At 42.4% G+C, this 26347-nt stretch overlaps 5 protein-coding genes and 1 non-coding gene across 6 annotated transcripts; 3 read left to right on the forward strand and 3 right to left on the reverse strand.

The window, feature by feature from the left end:
• Positions 1-2521: 2521 nt before the first annotated feature.
• On the reverse strand, positions 2522-6087 carry LOC102722552 (vesicle transport protein SFT2B). The gene is made up of 6 exons (XM_040520915.1): positions 5829-6087; positions 5566-5619; positions 4480-4553; positions 3553-3670; positions 3397-3455; positions 2522-2968 (listed from the first exon to the last, which is right to left on the reverse strand). Exons 1-6 carry the CDS (start codon positions 5967-5969, stop codon positions 2890-2892), a joined length of 525 nt encoding a protein of 174 aa, XP_040376849.1. The 5' UTR covers positions 5970-6087; the 3' UTR covers positions 2522-2889.
• A 270-nt stretch (positions 6088-6357) lies between these two features.
• Positions 6358-7239, forward strand: LOC107303636 (protein SENESCENCE-ASSOCIATED GENE 21, mitochondrial-like). Its single transcript, XM_040521372.1, has 2 exons — positions 6358-6617; positions 6775-7239. Exons 1-2 carry the CDS (start codon positions 6574-6576, stop codon positions 6998-7000), a joined length of 270 nt encoding a protein of 89 aa, XP_040377306.1. The 5' UTR covers positions 6358-6573; the 3' UTR covers positions 7001-7239.
• A 1010-nt stretch (positions 7240-8249) lies between these two features.
• Positions 8250-12602, reverse strand: LOC102704398 (transcription factor RSL2-like). Its single transcript, XM_040520976.1, has 9 exons — positions 12404-12602; positions 10547-11160; positions 10249-10341; positions 9947-10033; positions 9672-9836; positions 9501-9566; positions 9354-9419; positions 9004-9072; positions 8250-8864 (listed from the first exon to the last, which is right to left on the reverse strand). The coding sequence occupies exons 2-9, from the start codon at positions 11135-11137 to the stop codon at positions 8508-8510; spliced, it is 1494 nt and encodes a 497-aa protein (XP_040376910.1). The 5' UTR covers positions 11138-11160; positions 12404-12602; the 3' UTR covers positions 8250-8507.
• A 4870-nt stretch (positions 12603-17472) lies between these two features.
• On the forward strand, positions 17473-17545 carry TRNAA-CGC. Its single transcript has one exon. It is a non-coding gene; the product is annotated as a tRNA-Ala (tRNA).
• Positions 17546-18650: 1105 nt separating this feature from the next.
• On the reverse strand, positions 18651-20393 carry LOC102722833 (trihelix transcription factor ASIL1-like). Its single transcript, XM_040520307.1, has one exon. The coding sequence runs from the start codon at positions 20298-20300 to the stop codon at positions 19086-19088; it is 1215 nt and encodes a 404-aa protein (XP_040376241.1). The 5' UTR covers positions 20301-20393; the 3' UTR covers positions 18651-19085.
• Positions 20394-21674: 1281 nt separating this feature from the next.
• On the forward strand, positions 21675-24484 carry LOC102699284 (probable nucleoside diphosphate kinase 5). The gene is made up of 5 exons (XM_006647334.2): positions 21675-21825; positions 22282-22506; positions 23511-23618; positions 23848-23957; positions 24031-24484. Exons 1-5 carry the CDS (start codon positions 21746-21748, stop codon positions 24054-24056), a joined length of 549 nt encoding a protein of 182 aa, XP_006647397.1. The 5' UTR covers positions 21675-21745; the 3' UTR covers positions 24057-24484.
• The last annotated feature ends 1863 nt before the right edge of the window (positions 24485-26347 follow it).

Consider the following 26347-nt stretch of genomic DNA (forward strand, 5'->3'; position numbering starts at 1 on the left):
TAGTTAATGAATCTTTTCAGCTTGGTGCCGGTATTAAGTTTGATAATTCTTATCGTCGTAAACAACAACGTGGTATTATCATTCTTTGGCTGATTTTCTATTAAAATGTAAATAACGAATAAATAAATATTTTTATTAAAGTACAATTTATAGTTTATCTATGCATGCTATCGTAGTGTTTTCAAACTAAATATTTTTAAAATATTAATAGTCAAAATTTTAAAAACTTAACCATACTTATATTCAAACAACAAAAATTATAAAACTGGAGTACCCGTTGAGGTGGTCAGCATGCAAACTGCAGATGTGGGTCAAATGGTGCCCTCGCATGATGCATCGTGGATGGACAGAAAGACAGTACTTAGTGCTCCCTTCCTCCATAATTCTCGTAACCTCGTTGTTTTCGATAAGTATACATGTAAATTTTAAAATTTTGATTATTAATTACTTCTAAAATATTTAGTTTAAGAACACCGTGATAGCATGTATAGATAAGTTATAAAGAGTACTTTAATGGAATTCCTTTTTCTCTTGTTACAATTATGTATGTATCATATGGCCAACTTTCTATGGATTATATAGACATCTATTAAATATTTATATATTTATGTTTATATATTTTAATATAAAATTTATATATTTCTATAAAAAAGTAGTGGTGGTAGCAGTGAATCTATATATAAATTTCTTGATATTAAAAACCAGTTAAATATAGATATATATATTCAAATTAAGGTAATTATTTCATATAAGAAAATTTGATAACATATCATAAAATCTGTAGCAAAGCACGGGTATTTAACTAATAGCAAATAGATTTGGAAGACCATGTCAATGTTTAAAATGACAGAAAATTATCAAGGTGGAGGTGGCAGAGATACATGCGCACTAGTGGGTGTACGCAGTCCAACAGTATATGCGCTTTTTTTTCTTGTGAACTTGACAGTTGGTTTTGGTAACCATACTTCCGTTCTACCGTGAGATATTGTGTATTCCAGTACCAATGTACCATGATGTATATTGGTGGTACCATATGTATCATGGTTATACTTAGAAAAAATTCAACTAACAACAGCTGATCAATCTGTACCTTCTAGAGCTCGTACGTGACCTCCAAAATAGGTCGTCACCCATCCCAATAGTTAGAACGGGTTGGAGGTACATCGCCTATGCGATAGTGGTCAACTCTATAAACCATCGGTATTATTTTTTCGTTTCTGTTTATAATTATAAGCTAAAATTTTAATTTTTAATTTTAAATTCAGAGTTAATTTTGAGTTTTTCATTATAGTGTATTTTTCAACATATACTTTTATATCGCTAAGAATATTAATAGATTATTTTTTATTTGTAAATATATCGTTTGACATTTAAAAAAACGAAAAGATAACCCATATATCATGTCACATGATTGCATGCTCTTTTTCACCTCCAGTCCCAATCCTTGGGCCAACTGGGATCCTGATGAGTTGCACTTGCACATTCTTGTGCTCTTCCGGCGGATGGTTCGAGCTCAAATTGGAGTATTGGACGCGTGTGTGCGTGAGCAGTAGAACCGATCGACGTGCTTGAGAGCTAACCTTTGTTACGTCGCGCTTGGGAACGAGGTCAGCACCAACCCATGCACCTGGAGAGCATGAATGAAGCCCAAGGATCTCGTACGGTCGTACCTCATTGACCAACCGTCAAGCACCAGTACCATTTGCAGCTGGTGTGGTAACTGGTCCAACCATTTTGCCTATAAAATTTAAAGGTGGAGTACAATAAAATTATATATAGAGTTTTAAGTTAAATTTTTTTTAAGAATTAAATAGGGTCGTAAAAGAACCTACGGGCCTTACTCATTCCCACCCCTATTTATAGCACACCCACAAGTAAGAAAGGCGTTGTACTGTCCACGCAAACCCAACATATTCTCTGTCCTATCATCCATCCTAAAAATAGACGATATAAGAAAACAAAAGTTTTCAGCAAGTTATCTATTCCATCATCTAAACATATAACATCGTCCATATTAAAAAGAATAACTTGCTCTTTTCCCTCCCTCCATATCTTAATATCCAATTACACGAGGAGAGAACAATAACAACATAAGAGAATGTTGTTATAAAATATTAATAAAATATATATGAATATTCTATTAGAGTGATATATGATATGAACATAGAATTTATTTTAAATAATCATCTAAATGATAATATAAATAATAAAATTTAGATGAGCTGTTAAAAATGCTCTTTAAGGCCAAGCCATGTTCTTTCGACAAGCTTAGATTCTCTTGTTCCTCGGACATATACTTTCTGAATTCTAAACGTTATATTTTATTTTTTATAAAAATTTTATATAGAAAATTTGATTTCAAAGATCATATTAATCCATGTTTTAAGCTAACAATTAATTAATTACATATTAGTCTTTGATGACAAACACCATTGTGAGGCTTGAGCTTGCATATTGGGCTGCATTTTTCTTTCCACGGTATTCCTCAGTTTTACACGCACGCTTTCCAAACTGTTAAATGACGTACTTTTAAAAAATATATATAAAGCGTGGATGCATCATAAGTCAGGCATATCGAACATACAACTAACGGGTTATGACTTGTGACTAAGATCGTAACACAAAAAAACTAAGAGTAGTCATCAATATGCTCCAAATTCAAAATCTGGAAGAAGTTGAGTAGCAGAAAAATCCAGGAGCAACCTAGGAGGAGAACCCAAACAAACTTAGGGTAAATGTTTGACTGTCTTCACAACATCAGAATGACTGCACAAACTAATTGGAGGAGATGATGTACTGAGGTGACTCCCCCTTCGCTCACCGAAATACACAGTATATTACAGATATGTATGCATTCATCCAGCTATGACAAGTCGATCAGGATGGTCATTAGAATTCAGTGTCGAAGCAAGATGTCATCACCTTCGAAACAACTGAGCGTGCAAAGGGTATATAGCTTAGACTGTACCTGCAAATACCAACATTTAAAACTTGAGAATTGCTTCATCCCTGTGACCATGCGCCATTTTTCTTTGACTACTATCGCATTTACAGACCGCAAAATTTTCAGCCTATGTGATAGAATGAGGCACCATTACTTCGGCAATTTACCATATCATCTACTCCCTCAGTTCCAAAATATAAAAGCCCTAATGCTGGACGTGACACGTGCTAGTAGTATGAATCTAGAACAAAGATAGTATTCATGTAGAGAAAATTACAAATACATTAAACATTGTTAGCAGCTGGCTAGCTTAGTGATGTTGTTTATTTATTTATTTAGTACACACAACTAACTTAGAACCTTATCTAAAACCAGGAGAGAGTGATTGTATATACCATTATCCTAGTTATACAAATGTTTCAAAATCAGTCACTGAAAGTTATTTGACTTACCATACAAGAGCACCGAATTCCAAGATAATGGCAAGCAGAGTCAGCAGCTTGCTGTGAACCTGTGAAGAACAAATAGAGCCATTTAGCATATTGCAGAACTGAAAACTGAGGCATGCTGCAAAACTGATTTACACCAGTTAAATTTAAAAATCTTACAAAGAGAGCGCAGAATAGAGCAATTATGATGCTTGCAATGTATACAGCAGTTGCATATATCCGCACAGAATCAAGCATCATATCGAATTGCCTTTTGGGACCTATAAGAAACGCTGTACTGCCAAACAAATGATCTCATCGTTAGTTGACATGAGTTAAAAAAACTTGGAGGCTTTGAAGATAAATACCTAGGGGGTGATCGTTTGGCTTTTTCATATTTGCAAACGAAAAATAATTTGTGAATAAAACTTTTATATACATGTTCTTAGTGATTTAAAAACAAAGACTGAAAAATAAACTACAATGAAAAACCCCAAATCAACCCAAATTTAAGAATGAAAATTTAAATTTTGGCTAATAAGCATAAGCAGAGGCAAAAAGATGAGACTACTAGTTGAGAAAGGGCAGAACATTAGAGTCTTACTAAGCGTATACATATACTATTTCTTCATATACTTTAATATTATAATATAGTCCTATCTATTGGTTCTATCTTATTTTTATCCCTGAAAAACAAGTTGTTCCAAACAAAACTAGCATGTGTATAATTCATATTTCTCCATAGCAAAGCACGGGTATTTAGCTAGTTATAAATGAAAGTATTATACCATGCCAAAATTAAAGAACAGTAAAATGAGGGGACATGTGAAACTAAATCAATAAAAAACTAGATAAAAGATTAATACATGTATGTAAATATAATTCAAGTAGTTGAGAACCCATCCAGAAGAAAAGAAAAAAATGCATCCAAGATGAGAATATGGAGAGTGTAAAGATTGTATGCTTGCATCGATATGCAGATGAGAAAGGTACAACCTTATTTCTTGAAGTAAATGTCATTCTGATTTTACTGGTGTCCAAAGGAATGTAATAAAATAACTTGGAAAGAGACCAAGATAATATATTAAACAGAACTTTCAAACAGACCTTCCAAGTGCCATCAAATTTCCAAGGGTGAATGTTACCCCGAATTTCACAGGATTGAAGAAAACTAGCATCGACTGCAATGACAGGGATGAAAAAAAAAAAGCAAATAAGAAGCAGCCCACAGTGGTTAGGGAAAGGAAAATTAATTGCAGCAAAAATGGGGAGACATAATAACCACTGAAAACAACTTTTAGTCCAGTTACCGAAAAAAACAACAGCCTTTAATCCCAAACAAGCTAGGGTAGGGCATAGGCTAGAGATGGAACCCAAGTAAACTGTGAAGTACAATCATGGGCATACTCCCTCCATCCCCAAATACAGGGGATACAAATATTCAAATTTTGTCCTCAAATATAATGTACCCTAAAGCACAAGCACTACTTCCTCCACCCAAACATCCCTCATTTAAATTTTGCCCAATGTTACCCCCAACTACCCTCCCCACTCCCCCACATACCCCTACCTCATCTAATGAGGGCATCATAGTCTTTTCCCTCCATCCTTAATTTCTCAAGAAAAAACCTAGAACCTCTTATATTTGGGAACAGAGGTAGTATTACCTGATTTTTTTTGTTCTGCCACTGCTAGACCATCAGATATAACATGTGATACAAGAATTTATACTAGTAACAGTCGTATACTGCATGGACATCACACAGCTTCCAACATTTGAGGTATTTATTCACACTGTCAGCGGTTAAAAAATGTATCATAGAAAATGGTTGCAAAGTTTTTGTTAAAAAGAATAGGGAAAAATATTCTAGCTCAATTATGCACTCTGTCCTACTAATGTGTAAAAAAGAATCGATATCACCAATTTTGTGAAACATGTCTGCAACAGATTAAATAGTAACTAATACAATAAGCAGATATATTGAACTGAGGGTCCAAGACAAGGTCACAAAAAATGCAGGATTACGATAATTTGAGCAAGGATCAACTACAGCTGCATAGCATACTGCAAGGATGAAGTATCGTCATTAGTCTGAAAGCATCGAATCTCATCCTTCCTGCGTTACTTTGTTCTAAAAGCACCCTGCAATGTAAGTAACAAATATGTACAACAACATCGGCATTGAAACTTACCAAGAAGGTGCACGTCAATCCGGCAGCCAAGCATATAGCGAAGCCATAGAGCCTCTGCACGGAGATTCCAAACAAGCACAGAATTTCAGCACGGTTAGCAGCGCCCAAACGCAATCCAGCCACCAGCGCAGCCGCATTGCTAGAGCAACCCTACTCGCGGGCCACAGATCCGGGCGGGGGGAGAGCTCGCCGCCCCCCCGGATCCGAGTGGCGGGCCGCGGGCGCCGCCGGCTGGGGTAGGTTGGGGGGGGGTGGCGTCTTGCCTCGGTGGTGGTGAGGGCGCAGTGGCGAGTGACGTCGTCGAAGAAGGACTGCTCATCGGGCGGCGGCAGCGCCGACTCCTCGTCGACCTCCATGCCCACCAGCATTTTCGCCCGCTCCAGTGCCCCCCGCATCGTGTCCATGTCCCCCCTCCCGGCTCCGCTACCTATCCCCTCCCTACAGCGCGAGCCGGTCCCCCGCCACCGCGCAGCCGGAGCAGAGGTATCCTCCCGGAGAGCGCCGCCCGCCGCTCGCCGCCGTCCGCTGCGTGGGCCTCCGAAATGTCTCCCTTCTCGAAGACGAAGACGACGAGAAAACTGAAGTGGACTAGGCTAGTAGCGAAATTTGGTGGGCCGGCCCAATACTAGTCAGGCCCATTTATGAGCCCAAGCCCAGCCTTCTCGCGTCTCCTTTTCTTTTCCGGACTGGGCCTGTATGGGCCGGGCCCAACCGAGCGAGCAAGTTTGTTGCAGCGCAGCGCGGAAAGATTGGGACGCGCGCCAGGCGCGCCCGCGGCGGCGCGGCTCGTCTCTCGTCGCGCCGACCAGTGGCGGCGCCGAGGAAACCCTAGCGCCCCGACCCCGAAACCCTCTCTCTCTCTCCTCTCCTATTATATTGGACCTGCACCTCCCCCCGCGGCGCCGCGCCGCGCCGGAGGCGGAGACCACCACTCTTCTCCGGACACATCTCGCCGCCGCGTCTCTCTCTCTCTCTCTCTGACAAGCCCGCCAGGGGAGCAACAGCGCCATGCCGCGTCCCGCCTCCGCCGCCGGACAACTGATCTCGCTCGGGTACTCGCCGCCGCCGCCTCTCTCTTACGATCTTGGAAGAAGGATTCACCGTCCGTTCTTGGTTGGTTCTTTCTTCTTTCGAGTTGCGCGAGGTGACTCGCTGACTGGGGTGCTCTGCTTCTTGTGTTTTTTTTTCCTCTGGTTCTGCGTGTCGCAGCCGTCGGGGCTACGCGGCGGAGGTGCAGCGGCGCGGTTCGTCGATGGCGGCGAGGATCTCGGCGGTGGAGGGTGGTGGCGCCGCCGGTGCGGCGGCGGCGGCGGCGGCGGCCAAGGAGATCTTCTGGATGAGGGACCCCAAGACCGGCTGCTGGGTCCCCGAGAACCGCTTCGGCGACGTCGACGCCGCCGAGCTCCGGGCGCGTCTCCTGTCCAGGAAGGGCTAGGAAATCAAACGCAATTCAAGAAATCATTTTTCGTTCCATGAAGAAACTGATCCCATCAAATCCAAGCGAGCTGAACCTCGTTTGAAGTGGATCACTGCTAGTGCTCTCCTCTTTGATACGATTATTCCCTGTGTCCTGTAATTGAGTCAAAACTGCACTGAAATTTTGAAATGAAACATTGAACATTGAGAATGAAAACAGTGTCCTTTACAACACTCTTACGAGTTATGACGACAAACATTATACACTACAGCACAAATGCATATTATAATACTACTCCACAAATGCAAAGTATAAAAAATGACTTTTGACAAACACATAATTCTAAAAAATATCATCGACGAGTATAAGTTTTATGAAATGTCATCGCATAGAAAACTTAATCTAAGAGCATCTCCAAGAGAATGGTCATCTCACTTGCCATATTTAAATTTAGCAATTTTCCACAAAAAATGTTTTTCAAGAGAGGAGCTATTTGACTTGCCATTTTATTTGAATGACTAAACTTGAGTCATCAATGGCTATATCTAGCAACTCATTATCCCACCAGCACAATTACTATCCGTGGGTCTCACGTTGGTAGGATTTGGAGAGTGAGAATGGATAGTCTATTAGAGATGCTCTATAAATTTGAGTTGCCAAAACTAAAATGAATGACTAAATTTTGATTTAGATAGTCAAAATTTAGTCGTTCTCTTGAAGATGCTTTGTCGTTGGGATTTTGATAAGATGAACAATGTATTTAATGACGTGAGACGGTAGAACCCTAACGATGATAATATTTCTTACACGAAACCATTTGTTAAATAATATTTTATAGAGCACACATTCGTTGATGTTTTTTTTTTTGACTTCGATGTTCGTCGATTGAATAATGTTCTTCAGTGTTTCTTATGCCCCGGTATGAGTATACGAATTTCACGAATATGTAATTATCGTATTTCATCGTTCCGTATCTCTCACCAAAGTCAGAAGAAACCATAGAGGAAAGACAATCTTGTGAAAGTCCTCCCTCTGTTCCTAAATACTCTGTACCTAAATTTGACGTCGTTAATTTTTTTATACATATCTGACCATCTATCTTATTAAAAAAATTACATAATTATTAATTATTTTTTTATAATTTTATTTGTTGTTAAATATATTTTTATGTATATATATAGCTTTACGTATTTTAAAAAATATTTAAATAAAACGAATGATCAAATATATATAAAAAAGTTAACGGCGTCAAAATATTTATGGATCGAAGAGATGGTAATAAATTAGATCAAATATCAAATGACTCGATGGCATTGCAAACGCAACATTACAAAACATATATTTGACAACAAGTTGACCTCCATAATAACAAGTTTCTAGGCACTTTTAACATTAAAAAGGTCGTTCGAGATCACCAGAACTTGACAAACATGTAGGCAGCAAAATGTTAGGATCTACTCCGTACTAATTAAGCTCCATCTCTCCTGAACCAGCAGAGATTCTAGCTTTACACAGCTAGGCACCTCTAGGCTCTAGACTTCATCTCCTTCGGCCTGCCAAGAGGAGGAGGCCTCAGTGCGTGAAACGCTCCCTTCACCTCCTCCTCCTCCTCGCCGCCGCCGCCGCCGCCGTTCTTCTCCGGCCGAACCGCGGCCGAGGACGTCCCCTTCTGCGCCGATATCGCCGACGCCAGAGCCACCGGCATGAGGCAGAGGCCCTTGCTCTGCAGGTACTGCATCGCCGTCGTCATGTTGTTCTCCATCAGCTGCACCACCTCCTGCTCGAAGGTGGCGCCGTCCTGGAGCTCCGGCTGGCCGCCGCCGAGGAGCCCTGCTCCTGCCTGCCGCTCTCCTGATCTTGGGGACAAGAGAAGCCCGGAGCTCTGCACCAGCAGCTTTTTTTCAGTAAGTGCACCGGAATTCAATTCACAGGATTAGCCACTTTGGTTCTTTGACCTGATTGCATCGATCAGCTGTGCAGCATACAGGTGTATTTGTGGCATGAATTAGTTTGTGGTTTACCTCAGTTTGTGATTCTGTCAGAAGAGGGACAACGGCCTCGGCCGCACCAAGCCTGCTCATGCTAAGGACCTTCAAAGACAGCCATGGCATTAGTACAGAAACAAAGACTGTCATTTGAAGTTTGAGATTTACTTCAGTCCAACAAAAAGTAACTCGAGGTACCAGTACCTCGTAGTATCAAATCATTTCTTATCGTTGGATCTAACAGTACACGTCCTACTCAGCTAGATCTAATGGTGATAAACGATTTGGTACCTCGAGATACTTTTTGTTGGACCAGAGCAAATCTCTTTGAAGTTTATTATTAATAAAAGACCTCTGAAAGCAAGCGGTTGTGTTGGTGCGCAAACCTTGACTTGTAGCTGAAGAAATTTCACGTAGTCAATGATCTCATCGAGCATGGAAGCCTTGTTGGTCTGCACAACACAAAAAAAGAATGCCGGTTCAGATCACAAGAGTGCAATGAAGCTGGTTTCAATGGCAGAAGGTAGGAGTACCTTGTTGGAGTTTGGAACAAGCTCCTGTAAATCCTTCATCCTGTCAGAAATCTTCTCCCTCCGGAGCTACAACAGGAGATCACCAGAGTCAAAACAGTCTGCTGCAATCTGTTGTTCTGACTGAACTGAAGACTGAATTCAAGCAGAAGTACAGAATCATGAATGGCTCACCCTCTCTGCAATGCTGTGGGGATCGGTGGCCTGGCCTCGGCGAGCCCTGACACGAGGCTTGGGTGCTCCATTCCCAGCACTACCCCCATTGCCATTTGGTAGAACCTCAGACAGATTCACAAATGGAGCAGCACTATCATTTTTGTCGCTGCGAGCTTCAGTAGGCTGTGTATATGCACAACAATTTTAGTTCATGACATCAGTTCGAGCAGATAATTTTGACTGCACAAAACATACACAGATTGTCAACCAAGATGAAACAAGAAGAAATGAACCTGTCTATGGCTCTGTGTTGCATTGAATGATGCGAGTGACCCAGACATCAGGGAGGAGAGATTAAGGTGGTGCAGGCCACTGAATTCCTGAAATTTTGAAAGCCAGGGTTAGGTAAACTGACGCATCAGGGTCCAATTCCGCCTCGGCCTTGAGCTAACTAATACTGTGCTGCTTTATTTAGACAGTGATAAATCAGTACTATATATTGACTAAATGTAGATCTACTTAGAAGAGTTGATAATCAAGCATGTCTCTCATAAAGAACAAAAGACAAACATTTTAGTGAGCTCCTCATTCTCACCTTCTGATCAACCTGCAGACTGTCAATGCAGGGGGTAACTTGCTGTCCAGGAGCAAAAGAAAGCAGCTTGCCAGAATCGAAATCAATGTCATCCTGCAACCAAGACACGCAAGCGAGTTAGTGCTTATGATTATTAACACCCTGTTTAGAACACAGAAATGTTTCCCTGTTCCAGCAGGATTAAATCGCTTTCTGGGAATTGCTGTGTTCCAAACAAGGCAGACGAAGAATTCAATTCAGGGGTTTGATTTTGATCTTGCACAGTGTGCGGAGTGTGGACAGTGGCCACGCCACTCACATGCAGAAGCAGCTGTGACGACGAGCGCCCAGCGCCCAGCAGCTGCTGGTACTTGCTCCCATCCGCCTCCTGCAGGAGATCGCCATTGGAGAGCCTGCCAAAGCCGAAGCTCTGGTGCGTTTCTTCTCCGGCCATGGGAGGGACACCCGCGTAGGCCGCGGCCGGGACGTGCTGCTCCCCGGCGAGGAACGACGCCGGTAGGGACTGCTCGCTCCCGCTGCTGTCGTTCGAGCTGCTGCTGCAGATGAGCGGGACGCTGTCGGTGAGCGGCACGGCGCACGGGCCCGGCCCCGGCCCCGGCCCCGGCCCCGGCGCGCCGAGCACCGACCCCAGCGCCTCCGCCGCGGCGCCGCCGTCGTCCATCGCGAAGCCGAGGCCTTCGCTCTGCCGCAGCAGGTCGGCCTCCAGCAGCAGCTGCTCGTGCAGCTTCGTCGCCGTGGGGGACGACGCGGTGATCTCGCCGAGGAACGCCGCCTCGTCGTAGCTCCCGGCGAGGGAGGAGGAGACGCCGCCTGACCACGACGAGCCGGTGAACACGATGTCACGCGACCACGCCGGCGACGGCGTGAATGGGTAGGCGAAGCCGCCCATTCCGATCTCTCCGGTGCAATCAACTGAACAAAACAAGAACGAAAAAAATATTTTTTGTTTTAAAAAATCAGTGAATAGAGGAAGAAGCAAACAAGGCCATTCTAAGATGCCAAAAAATTGGATGAATCATGGTTGACTGAAGTTGAAGTTGAGATCCATAAAAACATTGGTTTAGAAAAATGATTGCCAAGAACAATAAATAATTATCCATGTTGTAGCTAGTTAGTAAGTTAAATCATTATTCATGCATGGCCTCATTCATGATCAGCCAGATGATTAAGATTAAGATATTAAGAGGTTGTTTAGATGGGGCTAAACTTTTTAGCCCCATGTCACATCGGATGTTTGGACACTAATTTCAAGTATTAAACATAGACTAATAAAAAAACTAATTTCATAAATGAGTGTTAATCCACGAGACGATTTTTTTAAACCTAATTAATTTATAATTAGAGCATGTTTTCTGTAGTATCACATAGGCTGATCCTGGATTAATTAGGTTCAATGGATTCGTCTCGCGAATTAGCCCAAGATTATAGATGGGTTTTATTAATAGTCTACGTTTACTATTAAGTATTCAAATATTCGATTCGATGGACAGACCCCTTTTCCCAAACACTTTTTGAGCTCCGAGTAATCTGATCTGACAAATTGCAGTCACAGAACGTACTAGTACTGTACTAGTATCATGGAGGCCCTTGAGAAAGAATCTCCAAGAACTCTTGACTACTAAATAAATTTGCCAAACTCGACCGTTTGCATCTGACATATTGGCGCGTAAAGAAATGCATCAATCAAAAAAACAAAGTCAAAGAGGCAGCACACTACACAACACTGCAACTGTCATACAGGACCATTTTTTTCCTCCCCGAACCTGAAGAAATTCAGAACGGCAGAAGAGACGAGCTAGAGCCCAAACCAATCAGGAAATCTACACCTCCAAACCGAGCAGCATTCAAACTAAACGGCCGCAGTTCCACCAAGAACATGAACGGACTAATAAATCTCCTCCAGATAAAGAGAAAAGAGAAGGAAAAAAAAACATTTTTTAACGGGTGGATCGAGCGCAAGCTGATCGATCGAAACCACCACCATCAAAGGATGCAGGAAACAGCTCCCGTACCCCCCCCCCCCCCCAACATCAATTCAATCCCCAATCAAATGCCCAAGCGCGCACACACACAAATAGATACAGGAGAGCGGCGATCATCCAACACGGCGAGCAGAGAGAGAGAGAGAGAGAGAGAGAGAGAGAGAGGAGCTCACAGTCCGACTGACGGCTGAGGAGAGGCGAGAGCGGAGGGCGACGTGCGGCGAGGAAGGAGGAGGAGGAGGCGCGTGTATATAACCGCCGGGGTCCGGTTTCGCCGGGCGAGGAGAAGACCAGAGCAGAGAGAGGAGAGGAGAGGAGGTAGGAAGGGAAGACGAGGCGCTCGGCTCGGCTCTCGCGCGCTTGGGTGCGTGCGTTTCCTCTCTTTTTGTTGTATAGCTGCGCCCGCCTGCGCGCGTGACGGTGTGTGCGTGCGTGCGTGTACCTACGCACTCACTTGTGTGCGCGCGTGGCTGCTTGGGGTTTTGTGCGTGGCTGACAAGTGTGCGCAGGGGGAAGCGCCGAAGCGGCCCTGGCCGTATATGTGCGGGTCAGGCAGGCAGGCAAAGAAAAGCGAACGGCTGAGTTTCTGATATAAAATAAAAATCCATGCTCCTACGTCATATTCTGGTCCTCCGTTTCAAAAAATAACTATTCTCATTTCTATTCATTTGTATAGAAATATCTTTATAAATACGTGGAAATACGTAGGAATAGTTATGTTTTGAAATGACAGGAGTACCAAATTTTTATGATAAAGAGTTGGGTATCTTACATAGAGGATAAAATTGCTAGTATGATTTTCTTTTTCTTTTTTGCCTTTTGTTGCCGCTATGTTTTTTTTTTGCCTTTTATGCCGCTCAACATTTTCGTTTTGTTCCTTTTTGCTGTATGGGTGCAAATGATAAAGCCACGAGGAGAAGATAGACACATCAGGGCAAGTACAACGCACCAGCTAGAGACGGCACTTTTGTAAAAAAGCCCTCATCTTGCCCTGCAGTCGGCCAGGCCATCTGCTCATCGAGAGACGTCAAATGGCTCATAGAGAAGAAATGGGTTTAGTACGGTTGCATAGCTCGTAGATAATAAATTTTTAATAATTTATTTATAGTTGATCTTAACTACACAAAAACATTAAATAACTTATAGACAATAAAAATAGACTTTGGGTTATATGACATGTCTTTTTAACCATCTATATGATAGATTCGAGATATTTAGATACAACCACCGTTCTGTGAGTTAGAACATGCCCATATTACTTAAGTTGGAGTATGTGTCGACTTCACACAATTACCTAGGCCCACGTTTATTGCTTAGCAAGATTTTTTATGTTTGAGTATTTATGATATCTATTTAATGTATAAAGAATGATAACAGCTATTTTGTTCTGATTTATTCCATTTAAATAAAACTTTAAGCATAATTTATAATTTTATATATTTAAAAAAGTTAAATAATTCAAATGGTTAGACGCAGATAAAACTTAACGACGTAAAGAAAACCGAGAGATGTATATAGATTCCATACCGGCCGATTCGATAAGCTGATGACCCGTGTTGATTCTTTCACATCTGGAAAGCAAGGATAAAAAGGAATGCGTTTCGCAAGAACTCCCAAGTCACACGTAAGACCTAACCGCTTTTCCGGTTTTGCGATTAGCAGCAGCATCAGCGTCGCCTAACCCTATCTGCACATGCGATTAATTAGGTTTAGCCGAAAGCTACTCCATCCGTTTTATTTTACTTAACACCATTGATTTGATTTTTGGTGTAAGTTTCACCGTTCGTCTGGTAAAATTATTACATAATTAATATTTTTGAATGATTTAATTTATGGGATTTGCTACACAACAGCCTGCTGATTTTTTTTTTGTTTTAACAGCCGAATTCTTGGCCATCGGATGATTCCAAGATTTGTGCTAGGCGTTGTTCAGCGGGCTGAGCCCACACGCTGGGTGTCGATGTCCCAGCCAGACACGTGTCAATGGGACCGTTCACCATATTCAGTTTTTTTTTTTTAAACAACCATATTCAGTTTTGACCTCCACAACCACATGGTCTGAGCCAGGGAGGGGAGGGGAGGGGAGGGTGCTGGGTTTGTGAAAGAATGTGATTTGAATTTGCATATGTTTGTTGAGATTGTAATTTCTGAAGTTGTTTAATGTTCTGCTAATGTTTCAGTTTTAGAGTGTCGGAACTTAAGTTTTTTGCTAAAATCATACCCAGTTTTGTTTTGTTTTTTGTTTTTTTGTGAATTTTTGTCATCAACTTTTGGCAATAGGTATTAGTTTTGTCAGTTTCTTTTTAAAATGGTAGCACCTTATTAGTTGATCTTTGTCCTCTTTTTTAATTTTCTTTTTTGTGCCCCAAGCTGCACACATGCATTGTGCGTCGTAATTAGTTTTGTTATTAGATTTCTAGTTGGGTTTTGTTATCACCATGGTTTTGTACTCTAGCATACAATTTACTATAGCAAACTTCTTTTTTCTGATTCAGCCAGCTGAGAACTGCTAAGTTTATTCTTGGTGGCTAACTATAAAAACATAGAAATATTACTTAGGCTACATTCGGCCGCCCAACTTCTCACCCCCGATTCTCTCATTTTCTGCGCGCACGTTTACCAAACTACTGAATGGTATGTTTTGCGAAAAAATTCTATAGAAAAGTTGTATTAAAAAATTTTATTAATCTATTTTATATTTTTAAATAAATAATAATTATTTAATCATGTATTAAACTATTATTATGTTTTCACACCAACTAACTAACTCCATCCGAACACGGCCTTAGTACCAGCGGCAACAAGGGGTCCAAGGAGGGAGGGGTATGAAGCATCTAACCCAGTGAAAATAATTTATGTCAAAACAAACCTTTTGGCTGAGGTTGTATTCCGCACAAGGGTGAAGGTGGATTAGTTATTTGGCACGGAAAACATAGTAATAGATTAGTACATGATTAATTAATTACTAATTATTTAAAAAATATAAAATAGATTAATATGATTTTTTAAAACAACTTTTCTATAGAAAATTTTTGTAAAAAATATACCGTTTAGTAGATCAGGAAGCATGCACACGAAAAACAAGAGGTATAAGATAACTTATCCCTGCTTGCCGAACTCGGCCTTACTATGTTTTGCAACCAGCTGAGTATGCAAGGTGCTTATCAAGCAGTGGGCAGTCCGATCTATTAATTTTTTTCGCATAATAACTAATTTATTTTTCTCAGCTTTATATGACGTACACATGTACTTTTTATACGACGCTATAGAGAAATTCATGCAATTCTTACGTGTACTCCTATAACAGCTGCCTATTGCAAATGTGGTTAAAATCTATCATCTGTGGAGATATAATTATGTAAGTAAAAATAAGTAGGAGATGCATATTTTTTACCATTGTTTACTGATGAGGGGGGGGGGGGGAGGGGGGCAGGGGGACATGGTAAACATGTGGGGCTGTATGTTCCAAACAAAGCGCGCAAAGCCCAGAAAAGAGAGTGCGACACACGCAGTGGCAGCAGAATGCATACGTAGCAGTCTAGTTAACAGATGGAGACACGTGTATCATCGTGCGGTCAAAACATCCTGCTGAAAGTACAAAATTTTTCAGCCGGCAGTTGTATAGTCAGTCCCTAATTTATTACTTAAATTATTTTAAGCTTGGCTTATGATTTTATTTATCTTTTTTAAAAAAATTAAATAAGATAAATAATCAAGCATAAATAAAATAACAACTGCCTCAAAATAAAAGCAGAGAAATTCTCGTTGCAACTAGCTATGGTAGTAGATTCGGATTGATTAATTAATTAATATTCCATAGTTTAACCATGGGAAGATAACGACAATTAGCAAAGTGACGACGGTGAGAGCCGCTGATCCCGAAAACGATTTTGCTCTGGAGATGAGCAATTTTTTTTGTGTGTTTCGTCTCAGCCGGCGCCCTGGAAAGGGAGGAAAAGACGGACTAGCTGTGAGCCGCTGCCGCGAGCGATCGATCGAAACAACCGGGAACCGTTGCTGATGACAGCAGTACAACACGGACATATGTGTATGACAGAAGGAGCTGGATACTAATTGTTTATAATATATGACTATGGCATAAATTAACTATTATAGATAATTTATATGGCTATACTATTAAACTTGCTCGAAATGCACATGCACGAACGCCAACGGGCCTCGTCTATTCTCCCGTTGCAAAGTTGACCGCAAACTACACGTGTGTTGGGAGCTTGGCGACCAAGAGGCAAATTGCAAGTTGTTTTTGGGAGTAACCTGCTTACATGTTTACTCATTCTGTATTTAAAGTGGTGATTGTCTGGCTTTATTTAAGGGGAAAAATGAAATATTTATAGATAAAAATATTTTGCAAATAAAAATTTTATATATACGTTTCTACTGATCTAAAAGCCAAGGCTGCAAAATGAAATAAATAAATTTAATGTTTTTATCGTAGTTTATTTTTAGTATTGTTTTTTAATCATAAAAGTGTATATATTAAAATTTTTATTTATAAATTATTTTTTGTTTATCATTTAGCTTTTTCATTCAACAAGCGAAAAAATGACCACATTTGTCAGCGTCGCATGTGAAACTATAAGCTGCTAGAATGCCCCCTTCGCTCAGGCCGCGTGGGATGAAACTTTCACCAAGCTGAACCCGCCCCTCCTAGACAAGACAACGCCCAATATCCGAAAAGAAAAAACGCTTTGGATTGATGGATTAGTAGAACGGATGGCTTTGATCGCTCTACAATGAAAGGCCTGAAATCTGCCCTTGTTTTAGTAGCTTGGGAAATTTTGAACGAAAGAAACAAGAACGTACTTCTGAGATAATGAATCTTCCATACAACAAGTTTGCAAATTGCAACCATATTCTAAACAAGATGAATCGACGACAATCCTGTTTGCCGCCATGGGTGTAAAATTTTGATTTTTTAGCTTTCTGCACCGCCTTTTGCAACATGTATTTTGCACCTTCTAAAGATAAGCCTAAGCTGGCCTCCCGGAAAAAAGGAAAAACATTTCGTGCAGAGAAGAACATAGAAAGTAGTTTCCAATGAAACCTTAGCTACTTGGGCGGAAGTTTTGGCAGTTGTGCGACCGTTTTAAGATCACAGAAATATAGGTAATCAAGATTAGGATTGGCAGAAAGATGGACATAGACTGGACTCTTGTTTATTACTTCTGCTACTGCATAATCAAGATAGATGAAATAACGGAAAGCTGTTTCAATAACAAGTGGGGACGTAGCTCATATGGTAGAGCGCTCGCTTCGCATGCGAGAGGCACGGGGTTCGATTCCCCGCGTCTCCATTCATTTTTTTACTTAGATCATTCACAATGTTTAGGAATTGTGCCATTTTTCTTTTTTACTTAAATCATTCATAATGTTTAGCATTCTTATCTTTTTAAAATCATTCATAATTTATTTAAATTGTCATTCTTATTTTTTTACTTAGATCATTCATAATGTTGTTTAGGTATTGTGCCATTTTTCTTTTTACTTAAATCATTCATAATGTTTATTATTCTTATTTTTTTTTAAAAAAAAGACCATTCATAATGTTTAGGTGTTATGCCATTTTTTTACTTAAATAATTAATAATGTTTAAATTATTCATAATGTTTAGGTGTTATGCCATTTTTTACTTAAATAATTAATAATGTTTAAATTATTCATCATGTTTAGGTGTTATGCCATTTTTCTTTTTTATCTTTTTATTTGGATTTAAATCATTCATAACATTTAGGTACTGTCATTACTAAAGTTAGAAGTGCATGTGTTTAACTTGGGTCGAATTGTATCAACCGAGTACTTACACGATGATCAGATTCATAAGCAACGGCATGCTATATTAGAAATATTTGAGTGTAAATTGTATCAATCGTAGTATTTGAAAATTGAGTGGAGAGAGAAATACTTGGTATACTATGTTATTTACTTCTTCACTCAAGCCAACCTCGCATGCAATGTTACCACATTTGGTTGTCCCTTGCACTAATCTAAACTCATTTTTGACCGTAGATCTTGCGATTTTTTTCGTTCATAGACTGCATACACCATTTTTCTGCTAGGCTGCTACCACAGGCCATACAAAACCACCACTGCCATTCCATTCATCTCCTGTTGCCGTCACCAGATCACCAGCAGGATCCGTATAAGTGCTCAGGGATTAGATTAGCATCTGGATCTAATCTCACATTGGGATGCCACAAACATAACGTCTGGAGCATCTTCTTATGCTTACATCCATTCGATGACGCTTGTAAAGTATACTTGGGTGCCCACTGTCCACAATTGTTCTGTCAGGGCTCTTCCACATTCCTGCTGAGTCCTACCCTGTCAAGAGAGCACATGCAACATAACCAGCTCAAATTATATCATAATAATAAGTTCACAGTCAGGTACAATTCAGGATTCATGAGTCATAGCAGAAGCTACTCAATCACCCAGCAAGCGAAAATTCAAGCACTGATGGAGCATGTCTCAGCAGTTACAGGGTTCAGGACAATGATCCTGACTTCCAATAACAAACACAGATAATGCTAACATTTGTCACATAACCAGGTTACAACCGATGCTGTATTCTCCATGGTGGTTGCATCAGAAGCTCAGAACACAGGACCACATCACAAGCATAAAACAAGCAGCTACAAGTTACACAACACCCACAGGAGGGGCACTTAACATAACTATGCTATTCCTTGTTGCTAATACGATGCTAACTAGTACTCAGATGTCATTCGTTGCTCCCAGGACAGCCTAACTGGGAGTAATTCTAACCAGGACAATGCCAATTAACTGATACAATCATACAAATCGAATTCTTGAGTTGATGTAAACCGGGTGCCATTACTGGCTCTCATCCTCTTCGTCTTCGGCCTCGTCCTCATCATCTTTGTTGTCGGTGTCGCTACCGTTCCCGGTGCCTCTGGCAGCTCCGGCGACATTGTTCTCGCTATATTGTGGCTGCTGTGCGGGTTGGCGGTGCCTGCCGCTGTCCTTGAAGCGGTACCGAACATGGTGATTGCTGCTAGCACCGACGTCAGTGGCCACTGGAGTTCTCCTGGTGCCATTGACATCAGCAGCAACAGCTGTGGCTGCGGCAGCAACGGCGGCGGCGGTGGCAGAGGAGCTAGCGGTGTTGGCCTTGGAGAGCTCCATCTGCATCTTGAGAAAGAACTGGACACGCTGGTCTTCCAGCTCGCGGGCAGCCTCAAGGCGGTCTCGCTCCATCCGGAGCTCCTGCTCCCGCTTCGCCGACTCCACGCGCTCGTACACCTCGCCGAACCGGCGGATCGCCTCCGCCAGCTCGCGCAGGCCCTGCGTGCGGTTGCTGCCGTCCGCGCCGTTCACCTCCTCCTCCACGCGCCGCCTCTTGCCGTTCGCGGCGGCCAAAGGCGGCTCTGGCGGGAACCCGTCGGATGACTCCGACGACGCGGATACCTGGGGCGGCGACGGCAACCTCCGCTTCACCCCCGAGGAGGGCAGGAACTGCGTGCGGGTGCGCTGCGGGAAGTTGACGCGCGGCGCCATGGGGGCGGTGCTCCGGGCGGCGGAGTTGGAGCCGGAATTGCCTCCGCCGCCGCCGGAGGCGCCTCCCCCGGGCTTGTGCGTCGGGGCGAGGAGGGTGTCGAGGCGGTGGAAGTACGGCCAGGAGGAGTCCGGCTTGGCCTTCTCGACCTTGTACTTCTTCTTGAGCGTGTCGATGCGGTTCTTGCACTGGACGTCGGACTTGGGCTGCTTGGAGTAGCCGTCGCGGGAGGACACCACCTCGGCGACCTCCTGCCACTGCGGGTGGCGGAGGCTCCCCCGGCCGAGCGCGACGAACCGCTCCCCCCAGGCGTCGATCAGCGTGGAGGTGGCGCCGTCGCTCCAGGCGTCCTCCCTCCCTCCTCCCCCTCCTCCCCCGCCGGAGGAGGAGCCAGGCTTCGGGATGGGGATGGCGAGGGCGAGGTGGCCGGGGGGAGCCGCGGCGACGGTGACTGGGTCGGCGACCGGCAGCGGGGACGGGGAGCGCGACGGGGAGAGCGAGGACGACGGGGATGCGGCGCCGTCGTCGTCCATGGCCGCAGATCTGGCTCCCCTCGCCGGCGGCGGCGGCGGCGGGGGGAGGAGGAGGGGGAGGGGGGCGAGGGTTTGGGGATATTTCCGGGACGGATGGACGGACGGGGAGGGGGGCGATGAGGAATCCGGAATCAAGCGGGGGCCATTTTGGTTGATTGCGCGTTGCTGGCTGTGGCCGCCGTCGCGTCCGGCGGCGAGGCGAGGGACTGCCGGACTGCGATGGAGCCAGCGGGCTGTTGGGCCGGCCGGAAACGGGGGAGGAGGGCCTTTGCGGGGGCCCGTTGATCTCTGGCCCATTTCCGTAGATGGGCCGGCGTTTTTCTTAGTAAAATTCTCCCGGCTTTATGCGAATTGCGGCATGGGACCCTCGGATTCACGTTCTCTACCAGATACTATAATCACTTACATGTAAGTCATCGTAATACATGTTCACATGTTAATGACGATTATAAAAGTGATATAATGACAGAGGGTCACGATTCTACATACTAATATCCATAGGGTTTTGTTCTAAGGGATGGACCTGGGACTGCCATGAGTAATTCATCGTCCACGGTTTTAAAAATAAAAATTTATTTATTTATTTAAATTAGTATCGGCTTCGAATTACCCACAAATCAATATGTCCCATCCCTATTTGTACCCTTAACGTAATAACGTTTCGAGAGATAAAAACTATGACAAATCATTGATCTAGGTATCTCACTACCTATATTAGTAAAATTTCGTATACTGCATACCATGATAATATTTTAAGCAATATTCTATATGTACTACAACATATTTGGTGTTTTCATGGATATGGTCTATAATTAAACCAATGCATGGATTTCATGTGAAGCTAGTAACAAGTAAAAATGGAGAGAAAAATGTCCCTTCCACTGTGAAATGGTTAGTCGCTATACTTTACAATGCGATGAAAGCATCATACATTAAAACACAAAGACGATATCGTCAACTATTAGCCTATTAACCCAAAATAAGCCAATGCTTTTTTTTAATCAAAAGGTTTCGTACTCTTCCAGTTTTCCTCCTCTACCAAACTACTATGCATCTGTTAAGTACAGTATCCTCAAATTAGCCTTATTTTAATTGACGTAGTTGGATATATGTTTGACCCTTCGTTTTATTTAAAATATTGTCGTAATATGCAAAATTATAAACCATATTTAAAGTTAGTTTGATAATAAATTAATCATAATAAAATAATTAATAACTATATAATTTTTTTAATGAAACTAATGGTCAAATCAAAATTCAACTGTTCCAATTAAAAAACGGAGGAAATTTTTTGTAGAAAAAGATGTATTTTCAAGCTAGAGTGAAGCGAAGAATTTTCACTGAAAACCTGCTCCGATATAATCGCGACAAAACCAAGGAAAGAAAAGAGCGAGGGACACGGAGACCCACCCCCGCTCCCTCCCTCCTCTTCCGTCTCGCCGGAGATGGGTTGCGCCGCCACCTCACCGCCGGCGACCCGTCTCCTCATCTGCTTGCTGCTCCTCCTCCTCTTCCACCTCCACGGGTAAGCTCCAAGCTCGCCGCTAACTCTCGATTTATATATAGACACTGAAACCTTTCCTAGGTTTGGGCGGGGGGGGGGTGATGAGTTGAGTTCGTGCTGCTGATTAGCCCAGAAGGCAACGCCGCAGGAGGTGGCGCAGTAGCCGATCGAGTAGAGAGTGACGCTAGATTTGGTGTGCTATCGAATATCGCTGCCTGCTTCGGCAGATCTGAGCATCGCATCCTCAGCTCACTGGGTCGCTCGCTTAATATGGACTGTAATTTGTACACATGTGTGCTAAGTTTTTTCACTTGTGGCAATCGAGATGAAGCACCAAGCATGGCTTTGTTCAGGGATGCATGCATTTGGTGGTGCGTGCGGCTGTAGAAGGGAGTGGCTGTGCAGTGTCAAGGTCTTGTTATGCGATAATGCTAGCTTTTACCTGGTGGTGATGTGTTTGGGGGCGTTTGATTTTAGGTGCTGGAGCTGCGGAGCTGTCGAGAGGGAGAGGACGCTGGCGATGATCAAGCCGGATGGTTTGTCTGGTAACCACACGGAGAGGATCAAGGGGGTCATCTTGGAGTCTGGATTTGATATTGTCAAAGAGGCGGTGGTTCGGCTGGACGCGGAGAGGGCGTCCCTCTTCTACGCGGAGCATTCTGGGAGAAGCTTCTTTGACAGTCTAGTGAAGTATATGACGAGGTACTGTTGTCCAAAAGACTTGTGTGTCTTGTTCCTTGCTTAAGGCGCCGCAGTCATATGGTTTAGTGATTTGTTAGAACATGAAAAATATGAAATTCGTCAAATGTGGTTTATTTTAGAAATTGGGAACTTAGTTGCTTATTTTTAGAAATCGGAAAATTTAGCTACTTAAGTATGAGGATCTGATTTTGTGGCCAGAGGAAGCAGCCTGTATGGTGCCATATTTTCAAATGTTTCTCATTTTTGAAGCTACTAGGCTATCCTTGTTTCATTATGATTTTGCTGTTGGGGCACCTAGATATTCTATTTAGACAAGTATTCGATACATGAATCCAGAAGTTCAGAAATTTTCTCAATAGAATATCCGAACTTCTATTCAGTGGATACGATTTTCTAAATAGAATACAGGAAACTATAGAGCACAGCTATTCAGTGGATATTATTTTGCTGATTGACAAGTAGAACCCACTGAATAGTTGTGCTGTATAGTTATCCTTCAATCAATTTGATGATACCTCTTAAGGTCATGGTACTAAGTTTACTCCCAATGCATATTCTTGTGCCAACTGTCCTTTGGTTACTGAATATTCAAAATGGTAGCAAGTAGCAACTTCTGGAAATATGACATACCAAGTTCTCATATTTGTAAGTGGACTGCATTTTTTATTTAGGTGGCAATATTTTGCTGCACTAAACCCAAAAACTTTTAGTTTTAGCAAACAGTTTAGGATAGCCATGAAGGTTTTGGTTTTTAGGTTCTGATCCATTTGTAATTAAGTTACTTCAAACATTGAAGTGAGATGCTAGTTTAACAAGCCCTCCAAAGCCTAGCAAGCACGGTTAGGTTAGATATGAGTGAACATGGAATTTTTGTTTGCTGAATGTAGCTATCTTTATCCTTTATAGCATATTTGCATTGGACTTCTTTAGGTTCATCAGCCTCAATGTTACTAAACAGTTTTTAACATTTTCGTTTGTGTTTGACCATAAATGTTGTTCTTCAGCGGCCCAGTTCTTGTCATGGTTCTGGAAAGGCCTGATGCCATCTTACACTGGCGAGTTTTGATTGGGCCAACTGATGCGAGAAAGGCTAAAACCTCTCATCCTAACAGGTTAAGAACTAAATCCTTCGTTGTACTTGAGAACGCATAATTTTTCCCAGATCATATGGTTACTCCTATGGCACATGGAAGCAGCTATGAGCAAATGCCCTCCAAGAAACTTGCTGCACTTTATCATCACGATTTGGTGATGATACTTTGTTTGGGTCTGAATATGTTTTCTCGCTTTTCCTACTGTATGTTTACTTTACTCACAGGAGTAATGTTTTTTTCATTTCAGTATTAGAGCAATGTGTGGAGTAGACTCACAGAAAAACTGTGTGCATGGTTCAGATTCACCACTATCTGCAGCCAGAGAAATTTCATTTTTCTTTGGAGATGTTAGATCTGGTTAGTTTTGTTGATCTTGTTTCATAAATTTTGAAGACACCAACTTTTCTAACGCAAATCAATGGCGATGCAGATAGCGTGGAACATGATGAGCTGTAGAGGATATATAGACAGGCGTATCTGTAACATATGTCACTATACAATTTCACACCTTAATTGGATCCAAATCCTTCAGAATTTTGAACTAAATCCCAAAGCTGTCAGAGCGCCCCCCTCCCCCCGGCCGATTGAAACACCCCCTTTGTTGATGGAAGTTTTTTAACATAAGATGAGATGGGATTCAAGGAAATCCCCCTTCAGATTGTGTATGATAAGGACTAGGATGGTGCAAACTACCATGCCAGAAACTTCATGGAAGCTCATATATCTAGTATCGAGTGTCTGAGACTGACGACCATCATGAATCAGATGGGTGTCAAATTTTCATCTCGGCATTGAAGACTGTGCTAACTGCTAAACTTATACTACCTCCGTATATAAATTTATACTGTAAGATTTTCTAGCCTTATATATATTCATCAATTGATAAATGCATATAATTTATATATATGTCTAGATTTATTAGCATCTATATGAAATCTAGACAATGTTAAAAAGTCTTACATCATAAAACGGAGAACGGAGAGAGTATTTTTTTCTCAGAGTTTGTGAGGCTGGTTGTCCAGATTACATTGTGCCCTCTTCAGATTCCTGTCATTCTTAAACCAATCAATCAGGTGCCACAATCTATACTTATCTCCACTCCCTCTTTTGTCGTGTAAATTGTAAGAACCATCCTATACAGACGACAAAAGAGGTTGATAAGTATAGATTGTGACACATGATTGATTGTGGAATTTGTTCAAACATGGGTAAATTTTTGTAGCAAATCAAACATGCATGTCCTACTATTAAATTTGCCAAAATCTTGGTAGGGTAAAAAGATGGATCCAATCCAAATAAGCCCATAATCCTCAGCTGAAACCATTTCTTCAAACACCATACATGGTACAAAGGCGCCATTTTTTTCCTTTCTTACTAGGTTAAATTTGTCGGCCATCATTTGAGTTGTTGGTGGAAAAAACTAAAAGATATATTTGCAAACCGGAAATAAATTATGAATAAAAATTTTATATACATCTTCAATTTAAAAAACCAAAGCTAAAAATAATTCATGATAAAAAAACCATAAAATCAACTTCAAGTTTAAGGTTAAAATTTTAAATTTTAGCTTATAAATATAAGCAAGAGAAAAAAAATGGGAATGGGGGCTGTGGGCGTCTCCCCTTCATTTGCACGAACAATTTTGACAATTCGAGCGTGTGATGTAATGGTATGAGGTGACCGAGCCCCATCTTTGGATGATAGAAGTAAAAGCGAAACCGAAAAAAATAAGGTGTGGGTAAAAATTTATATATATATATATATATATATATATATATATATATATATATTCTTAACTATCAAAAACAAAAAATGGGAAAATAAACTACGATGAAAGAACACTAAATTAAGTTTTAAAATTTAAAATTTAGTTTATAAACATAATAATAAACGAAAAGATGAAATCAATACCGATGAAGATCTACTTTGTCAAAACGGAAAGTGAAAAAGAATTAATGCTATATTAACATTCCTTCTCTTTTGTTTCGAAAAGAAACGAAAATGAAGACATGAACAGACAATATTAAATTTCTGTTGATTGCATGATTGCATCGCACCTGATCCCTTAATCTGTTGAGTGCATGATTGCATCGTACCTGATCCCTTAATTAATTTACTAGGTTGGATGACATGAGAAGACGATCTTCACGTGCCGGCCTCATGGAGTTGCGACGGCGCACGACCATGCCTGCATGCATGCGGCCTCGATGGTCGCCTCACGGCGGCCGGAGCTTCACAGGAACGGCAGGGCGAAGAGGGTATCCACGCCGACCCACGGCCAGTACGCCGGCGACTTTCGTCGTCGGGGCGGGCCAGTGACGAGCGCCTCCACGTAGATCGCCGCCAGCCTGCGCACGGCGCGCCGGAGCCACCTCAGCCGCAGCCGCCGCAGGACCCCTCGCCCGCGCCCGCCGCCGCCACCACGTCCTCGTCCTCGTCCACCACCTTCTCCTCCTCCGCCGCCGCAGCCGTCTCCTAGCCGGACGACCGGGAGCTTCTTCCGGCGCCGCCTGAGCCCGCACCACATCAGCGGCTGGCGGTGGCCGCCGCGACAAGGCGGCTCGACGATGCCGCATGGCGCACCCACCATTGTCCTCCTCTCCTCTCTTCTTTTCTCTTCACGGTGGTGGCTACTGGCTACCTGGAGTAGCTACCGTCTTTCTTGCAAGATATATACAGAGCCAAGGTCTAGCTGTGCTCCTGTCGCCGCCGCTTCGTCGCCGTCGTCCTTCCGTTTCGACTTTGAC

The sequence above is a fragment of the Oryza brachyantha genome, chromosome 2, assembly GCF_000231095.2.
Source record: "Oryza brachyantha chromosome 2, ObraRS2, whole genome shotgun sequence".
In the NCBI taxonomy this organism is placed as follows: Eukaryota; Viridiplantae; Streptophyta; class Magnoliopsida; order Poales; family Poaceae; genus Oryza; species Oryza brachyantha.

Excerpts from the sequence above, each read along its gene's own strand:
- LOC107303636 (XM_040521372.1), top strand. The coding sequence starts at position 6,574 with ATGCCGCGTCCCGCCTCCGCCGCCGGACAACTGATCTCGCTCGG. Across the intron at positions 6,618-6,774 it reads GGACAACTGATCTCGCTCGG|CCGTCGGGGCTACGCGGCGG; the intron begins GTACTCGCCGCC and ends TGCGTGTCGCAG.
- LOC102699284 (XM_006647334.2), top strand. The coding sequence starts at position 21,746 with ATGGGTTGCGCCGCCACCTCACCGCCGGCGACCCGTCTCCTCATCTGC. Across the intron at positions 22,507-23,510 it reads CTAGTGAAGTATATGACGAG|CGGCCCAGTTCTTGTCATGG; the intron begins GTACTGTTGTCC and ends GTTGTTCTTCAG. Across the intron at positions 23,958-24,030 it reads CTTTGGAGATGTTAGATCTG|ATAGCGTGGAACATGATGAG; the intron begins GTTAGTTTTGTT and ends ATGGCGATGCAG.
- LOC102722552 (XM_040520915.1), bottom strand. The coding sequence starts at position 5,969 with ATGGACACGATGCGGGGGGCACTGGAGCGGGCGAAAATGCTGGTGGGC. Across the intron at positions 5,620-5,828 it reads GCGCCCTCACCACCACCGAG|AGGCTCTATGGCTTCGCTAT; the intron begins GCAAGACGCCAC and ends ATCTCCGTGCAG. Across the intron at positions 4,554-5,565 it reads GATTGACGTGCACCTTCTTG|TCGATGCTAGTTTTCTTCAA; the intron begins GTAAGTTTCAAT and ends CTGTCATTGCAG.
- LOC102704398 (XM_040520976.1), bottom strand. The coding sequence starts at position 11,137 with ATGGGCGGCTTCGCCTACCCATTCACGCCGTCGCCGGCGTGGTCGCGT. Across the intron at positions 10,034-10,248 it reads GTCTGCAGGTTGATCAGAAG|GAATTCAGTGGCCTGCACCA; the intron begins GTGAGAATGAGG and ends TCAAAATTTCAG. Across the intron at positions 9,073-9,353 it reads TTCTTCAGCTACAAGTCAAG|GTCCTTAGCATGAGCAGGCT; the intron begins GTTTGCGCACCA and ends CTGTCTTTGAAG.
- LOC102722833 (XM_040520307.1), bottom strand. The coding sequence starts at position 20,300 with ATGGACGACGACGGCGCCGCATCCCCGTCGTCCTCGCTCTCCCCGTCG.